At 37.9% G+C, this 8,568-nt stretch overlaps 1 protein-coding gene across 2 annotated transcripts in view; it reads left to right on the forward strand.

Moving 5' to 3' along the window:
- Positions 1-7,716, forward strand: part of LOC144792817 (cytochrome P450 2J4-like) — a 59,233-nt gene extending 51,517 nt beyond the window's left edge. For both annotated transcript variants that reach the window (XM_078668016.1, XM_078668017.1), the window contains exons 8-9: positions 2,778-2,919; positions 5,494-7,716. In XM_078668016.1, coding sequence (XP_078524142.1) covers positions 2,778-2,919; positions 5,494-5,711 — 360 coding nt within the window. In that variant the 3' untranslated portion in view covers positions 5,712-7,716. The remainder of the gene's footprint in view (positions 1-2,777; positions 2,920-5,493) is intronic.
- Positions 7,717-8,568: the final 852 nt, after the last annotated feature.

The raw sequence follows: 8,568 nt of genomic DNA on the forward strand, positions 1-8,568 counted from the left end.
TGTGTAACCACACGCCCATTTTATTTAAATTGTAGAATGTCACCCTTATATCCAGTACAGAAATAACATCCTCATCATACATCTCTATTGTGTCTTCTATAGGATATTAACCCAATATAGCTTCTAGAAGGGTATTTTAGCAATTTCCACTTAATTTACTCACTACTCTGTCACAACGTGCATTACCATGAATTAGCAAAGTTTACCCTGACATGTTTTGTTTAAAATGAATTTTAGTTGTGAAACATAATTCATAGTGTAAAATAAGATCGACTTCAACGCTTTACAAACAGCTATATTTGTAATACCTGGCTTTGTATCAAATGAGATCTCCTGATATTACTAAGAATTACTAATCAAGAGATTAATATCTATGTCTACATGTGGATTAAATATCCATGATCAATCTATATATCCTTCATAAACAAATATTTTTTTATGTTAATGGCAACCGTAGGTATCAGAGTTTCAAGCCTGGTCAGAATATTCCACACCACTTACTTTACAGGTGTATTACTTTTCAGGTGCATTTTAAAATTAATAGTCAACGTAATAAAAGAGGGAAAACCAAGGCTGTATAATGCCCTAGGGCTATGCCGGATAGATTTAACCCTACAGAATCTACAAACAATGTTATTGTAAAAGGACAAAAGTCTTTAAATACTAAACTGAATAGTTGAATATTAAATAATAAATCAAAAGTTTATTACAAAAATTGAGTTAAAAGTCACAACTATCTTGTTTAACAATATCCCAAATGTGGAGGACTTCCTTCAAGGGAAATGTCTTGGGTCACTAAGGCATTGTTGATCAAGAGATTCACTTTTCACAAAACTGGAAAAATTTGACTGAATATATCCGGGTGAACACAAGAAATGATGCACTTAGCTGCTAAGAAGAATATGCTTTAAAAGTCCAAAGACCAGATAGACAAATTTGAAAATGTCTGGAAAGACTTCCCGAAAATGTACACTTAGAACTATATAATATATTCTGATGCGTTAAATCATCAATCTAATCCCTACACTTCCACTCTACCTCATATTTAATATCACATTTACGTGACATATGTTAATGTTAATCTCGATTTGATGAAAACAGAAATACAAAAATTGCCTTTAGGTTTGGTGGAGATGACTAACAAGTATGACAGCAAATTATGCAAAAAGACAGCAATACCAACATCAGATGAGCAACATCTGCAAAATGGATCTGATTGGTATCTTATACTGCCATAGTAGGCACTGCCAAACTAGTTGTCAATCTAGCTTTTCCTTAAAGACTTACTTTGGAGATTGGCCAAACCATGTGAAAATCCAGTACCCTATTTGTTTGTACAAGTGAATTTAAAGCTGAAATCATAATTTTGATACATTCCATAAATCCAGAAAGGGCTACCTGATGGGTTTAAATGCATTTACTACCATTATTTTCTGGAGTGTGGAATATTCCATGGTATAAAACTCACTCAAGTTATGCGAAGTGGCAATTTCATGGCCTGGTTTGCCTTGGAATTTGGGGAACTCCCAAACTCCTCTCTGATCCTGATGACAACAAGACCAGTGCACACGCATATACGTAATTACAACATAAAGGTGAGCATTGTTAACAGATGATGACAAAGTGTTCTTTCTTCAAGTGTAGATTTAATGGTGTGTAACTTTACAGGCCAGCCAACATGTGTTTCGTCATTGGGTGTATAACCCTAGACTTCTTCTGGGCGGAAATTGAACATAAGATGGCTTGTGTCATAATACGTTACAAAAACAAAACCTTGCATGTTTTGTGTCTTACATGGGTGGGACACTGCACGTACAATAATAGTTCTTCTTCATCACCCGGAATCAAGGGAAACACCAATAGACTAAGATATGTGATTGGCAAAATGGAAACCATCATGTAGTCATCTATTCAAAAACCATGCATAATGGGCAACATTTTTTCACAATTCTAAAGCACACTCATTGTTCTGTGAAGATAGTGCGGTGTGCTGATGTAAGACCATGTCAATCATGTGTATATTCAGTCCGGACCCAAGTGCAGGGTGTTGAAGCAGACAGACAATGGGTTTTCTGTCTGCATATATATCTTTAAAAGTGGATAAATACAGAAACATTTTCTGCTTTTAAGTGACTCTTCATTCTGTCTTTAATGATTTATAGCCCAACAGCTGATCAGATGGATAGCATGGGAAATTAAAAACCAGGATGACATTTCTTTAAATAACTGCATGTGTCAATATACATTTGTAGCAAAATGCTAATATTTGCCAGCTAAAATATGACATCAAAGTACGAGTGCACGTTTATTATTTAAATAAATACGGAAATGTACAGTTTTGCAACTACATTTGTACGCAAAACACAAAATAAATATGGATAAATACAGAAAAAATAGCCCAAAAATAAATATGGATAAATACAGGCGGAAATGTAAAAAGAAAAAATACCATAAAACCGGGAGCCCTATTTATAATACTGAGTCCGGAAGCAGGCTGTGCCATCAAGTATTCTGACTGAAATACAGACATATATCTTGGTTAAAAGAAGACACTAGTTCAGCCTCAATTTGAGAGTAGAACAGAATTTTTCTTTCATTCTCAGTATGACCACATACTTAAATGTGTTGATTTATACCACAATATTTTTAATATCCCGTTTTATCATGTAACACTTTGTAAGAGTATTGTGGACTAGTGTTATTTATTTCACAACTAGTTGGTTGATGTAAGCAGACACAAAGAATTATTTTACTAATAGCAGGTTTGTTGCTTTCAGGGCACCAATTTGATAGCTAATCTGTCCTCTTCACTGTATGATCCGGCACACTGGAAGACACCCCGGCAATTCAATCCAGACCATTTCTTGGACAAGGATGGACATTTTGTGACCAGCAATGCCTTTTTACCCTTCTCTGCAGGTAAGCAATGCTTAGAACGGAAATTAAGATAGAAATGTGACAAATTTCCTTTTCTCCTTACCTTTTCTTTGTCAATTGTTCAAGATTAATAGTCGGTGCACACCTGTGACAAACGTTATACCAAATTGTAAATTGGTCTATGAACACAATAAGTCTTTTTGAGCAAAATGCTAATGGACATTGAGGAGGGTCAGATGCTTGACAAATTTTCAGTTTAACCACAATCTAAATAAGCTTCTTTCAAATTCAATATTTGTCAATTCATATTACATTTGTTTCCTGAAAATATTGCAATCAATCAACTTCTCCTGTACCTATGGCGGACACCATTGTTAAATAAACGGTAACATTTGACATTATCTCTTATCATGACACAGCTCTTCTGACCTAATCATAATTCATAAGTTAATGAACTCATATTGAACTCATAAAGGTGTGAGTGACATCTGAAACCATGGGAGAAGCTGCAAAGCTAATAGGAGCACATCACCACACTAAGGAGTGGAGTTTTTGCTTGTTTTTTTTTACTGGTACCAGGAACAGGTCCACGTGACTTCTTATAATTACATTATTTTTCTTTTTAGCAGAGGTTGGTCTTGATAAGTTTTCTGATCCTTTTGACCATACGTGTGTATATAAAAATAAAGGACTAATGTGAGACATATATGTAAAATGAATACAATGTGGATGGTTAAAGGTATGAAAAGGGGAATCTCTTTTTGTGCCAATGTGGTCATGGATATTAACAAAAGAGGTGGTGAATCATTACATGTAAAGCAGCAGTCTTTGAATATAAATGTATTAAACTCAGTGTGAGCCCTTTTATTTAAATTCCACCATCTCATTGGGACAGCAATAAAGAAACTGTCACTATATCAATGTAGGTACATTTGTGTAATTTAATAAAACAGCAAGGTACTTACATTAAATGAATGGATGAGCTTTAATTCACGTGTATTTAATTACAATCAAATAAGTGGTCAGTAATGGCTGCTAATGATTTTTTTTACAGTAATACTGTCATGGCAATACTACCTTGCAAAAAGGCCTGATTAAAGAAAGTTGCATTATTGCTCTGTTTAATAGCACAACATCAACACACCAATCTAGTTCACATATGACAGCTCACAGACCAACATATTGCAGACTTTTCTGTCTCCTTTCCTCTGTTGTGGTATCAGAGGCAAGCTCTCTTGTATGGAAAAGAGAGATGGTGAAGCATACCTGAAATCCCTGTCTTAGACCAATTCAATAAAAGCTAGCAACTTGCATTCAAACAAGAAGTATAGTATAGGTATTCTTAGGTAGGCCGTCTTCCACATGCATAGTTATGATCATATGTATGATTCCTGCAGTAGGTTAGAAATCTATTTAAATAAAAATACCTTCTACCAAGTACATATTATTATTGCCAAAGATACCAACGTTTTCACCATCTTCCGCTTTGGCCTTTCAGGCTAAAACTGTTGAAAACCCCTGAAAGACTACTAGAAATACCAAAGTTAGACATAAATCCTAATCAGTGAGCAAAAATCAGAGGACACCCATATGACTAAGGGGCTTATGTATGAACACATTTTCCCATAGACACAAAATGGCTAAAACGCTTTGATACATCTGGCCCTAAGTGTATATTGGATCTTCGTGAAAGTGATGGTATAGTAAGAACCAAAAACGTGGAGTATCCTGATAAATGAGGGACAGATACAACCCAGGTTGCTTGTAATACAATAACTTGATGCTCTTTAATTAAATTCACCCACTCACACTCAAGAAGTTTAGAGCAAAGACACACTATGTTCCATGATGAACAACAATGTTATCATTGTCCCCCTTTGATTGCTGGGCTGTATTTTTTTTAAGTGTCTCCCAATATTCAGGACATCGTAGATAATTAAATATAAAGTATTCCAGGTCATGTGGTGTTTAGCAAAAAGACCCATGGAGGCATTCCAGATCTCTACACATTGTCTTGCCCAAGGACAGGGATTCTTAAACTACCCCTACATCACCCAAGGACATAGATGGAGGGGGCATGTTTAGTCTGTCTCCCCCCGCCTTGCCCAAGGATGTGTAGTTCTAAGCTTAACTAACTTTGCATCAGTGCTCCACATGCCAGAGGCACAACTATTAGGCTCTAATGATCCAGTTTTGGGCTTGTGTACGTTTTTAATAAATTCCTAAAGCCACAGTTTTATAGGAGAGAACATAGAAGACTTATATGTCAACAACTTACATGATTAGATTTTAAAAAGTCTCAAAAATTCAATAACAAACTAGCAAAAGAAATACTTTAGGGGCCATTTTTCTGAATACAGTCTTGTTCTCAAAATGTTCAGAGATTTTGGAAAAGGACGTTAACTGATTAAGACAAACATTTTCCTAAGCTGAATGCCTGTAGCCATGCTGCATTCAGATCGATGGTGTGCACTTATCACACAAAATCTTTACATTACAAGCCACCCTTACCTCTAATGATTGGTATCATTACTACGAACATATCTAGATGATTGTATATTTGAGGAGATTACTTTAAATTAGGTGACCCCAGTTCTTTTCTTCTCTCTATTGCAGGACACCGTGTATGTTTAGGGGAACAGCTGGCCAGGATTGAGCTCTTTATCTTCTTCGCCAACCTTCTCCGGGTCTTCACCTTTCGGCTTCCAGAGGGGGTGAAAAGTGTCAACATGGACTACGTTAATGCACCCACACTGCATCCACACCCATATCAGATCTGTGCTGTGCCCCGCTCTGCAGAGAAGTCCGCAAGACAAAAGGAACTGCGGACGTGATGCCCTTCCGACACAAGCGGACAAATAATTTTCTAATTGTCATTGGGTACTTGCCATTGAAACAAAACTACCCCAAGCAAACATTATGTATAACAATGAGGTCTTTTGATGTTCTATGCTGATGTATTTTTCAGTTACATTCTCCCTTTGGCCTAATGTTGTTCTTCTCATCTGCCAATGAAAGACTATGGACCAGTTTCAGAGTCAGGCGGCGAGGGTAATACGTCTCAACAGCGAGTCGGGTGGACCGTCAGTAAGTCAATGACGTAGACTACTCCATCTCTGCCACCAACATAAACATCAACTGGGCCGACGGAGTAAGGGCCAAGTGGAGGTTTTGCCATGCCCTATTTAGAGTGGACAACCAAATGGCAACTTTTCCCTGTCTGTCACCGCCAGGTAAAACCTGATGGTAAATAGTAGTAAAAACTGCAACTCGACCCCCAAGTCAGAGAAAACCCCATGCTGAGGAGTCATTTCTTTTTTATTTAAAAAAAAATAAAAAATCCTGCTTTGGAATTTTGTTTTTGAAAATGAAAAAGACATCTACATTTTGCTGCATGGCTCCGTCGTGTTGACTGTGCCTTCTGTCAAACTTTGAAACGGATTGACGGGAACCGCCATGACCATGGCTCCTGCCAATGCAAGAGATGTCTACTGGGACAGATGGAGTAAATCCTGTCCACCAAAGTCAAAATCAGGCCCTATGTATTCATATAAAAGGGTGATCTTTTGAAACTCTTCCGTACTAGGTCTATATTTTACCCCTACCCTTTTGTTATTGGAGTTTTTACAAGGAATTGACATAGATACATATTTTGCCAAGTTTATTTGTGAGGAATTCAAATAACATAAATCACAAAAGTAAAACTACCTGATTGATTGAAGGATTGTGTTATTCTAATTATGGACTTAAGTATTACAAGCACTTCAAAAGAGTCTTATATAGGCACTCTATAAACATTCACCATATAAAATGTAATGAAGAAAGGTATGCACTTCACTGGCCGTGCTAGACCACAGCCCACCATATTTAAAGATCTCTGCTTTCCTGATGCCCCCACAGGAGCCACTGTGCCTCCTCTATAGGCACTGAAAATGTACAGGGAGACAGCCATATTTCATGCAACTTCTGTGTATAGTTTCAGTTTTTCAAAAACAAAATCCCAATATAAGGTTACAGACGTTTATAAAACTGGCAAGAGCAATTCCTTGGTGTACAGATTTCTCTTATATAAAGATCACGTTGGTTTGGAGACCTATTTAGATGAAATACATATTGAAGCACAACATATGCTGCACATTAAGTTTTGTCTGGGCATACTTTCTCGTAAAACATATACAGCCAAATGGAAAAATAACAAAAGACTGCGATGAACAATGTGACAATGCCTTGGGGGGGTCAGTGGAACTATCATGCACGTTATATGATTTCATCCTAAGACAACTACTGCCAGCATGAAATGGCTAGTTCCCTTTTTTGATGCACATAATATTTTGTAATATACAGATACCTTACATCTATTTTATAGGACAAACCACTCTGTGATCTACAATGCAGCCTCCGCTTATATCTGGACTACTTGGACAATAACTGGCAAGATCAAGAACAACTAAACCCAAACTAATTTTTATGTATGTGTTGGTATTGCTACAGACCTGCCTTATACTAACAACACTTTATTATACAGAGCATTACGTTAGACAATATGATGTGCAGTTTTATAGTCATATAGATTTGGCAAAAATGTAATTATTTACTTTTTTACAACGTTTTCATTTCTTCAAATTGGATTTGTACATGATCTGTTACTTACCTGTCATCCTGCCTGTCGCCTGTTTACTGTTGTGGAACAGACCAATTGTATCTTTACAATGTTTTTGAATTGCACTACGTAAATGTAATCACTTTTAGAACTTGTGTTTTATTTTAATTTTAATATTTTTATTGTTTGTATTATTAAGGCACATGCTGAAAACAATGAATACATTTATTTATAATGAACATGATTACTTGTCATTATTTTTGTGCTTCTGTCCAGAGCCACTGGGCTTTTCCTGGCAGTCTCAAACTGGAAAAGTAGTTCCTTAGACTATCCATCCTATTTTGGGTGGAAGGTCCATGATAATTACACCAGTGGCTCCAAGTCTGTCCAGCCGTCTGTGTAAGGTTTCCTCCAGCGGCTGAGCTAGCAGGGTACTACCAGCAGAAACATGAGGGTTTACCCCACTCTAAATAAAGCTGGCGTACTGTGAGTTTGGTGGTGAGGGTACTCTGCTATGCAGGGGCAGCTCCTCCATGAGGGTGGAGGAGCGTCGCCCCAATACTTTCTTGCACTGCAAGAAGCAGAAACATAAAATGGTATTTTAAATACTATTTTTTGTTTCTGCTTCTCACACTGCGAGAAAGCAGACGGCAGGGTTCGGTTGGGGGCGGGCTGGTGGGCGCAACTGCTCCAGGCAGAGGAGGAGTGGCTTGACCACTGTTGTGGGCACTGATTGATTGGTTGGCCCAGGCCCGACCAAACCAGTCTTGCACACTCTGCATTTTCTCTATATCAGCCTACATAGAGAGAATGACCTCCCCGTAGACACCTGTGGGCTCGGCCTCCTAGCCAATCACAACGCTGCCATTGCAGCCTTGTGATTGGCTTAGGGGAGGAGAGGGAGGCTGCCTGCTTCCTGTAAAAGCAGAGAGAGGAGACGTGATGCGATGCGCGACCGGATGCCAAGCTAAGTTAAACATTTTTCCTTTATTACCCCCCTCCCCGTGCGACCTCCTCCCCGCGCGACCCACCCCACCCTCTCACCCACGAGTCATGCTGGCCGCTACTACTGCTATGTTTGCGGCAGTATA

This window comes from Lissotriton helveticus, chromosome 11 (genome assembly GCF_964261635.1).
Source record: "Lissotriton helveticus chromosome 11, aLisHel1.1, whole genome shotgun sequence".
Lineage (NCBI taxonomy): Eukaryota > Metazoa > Chordata > Amphibia > Caudata > Salamandridae > Lissotriton > Lissotriton helveticus.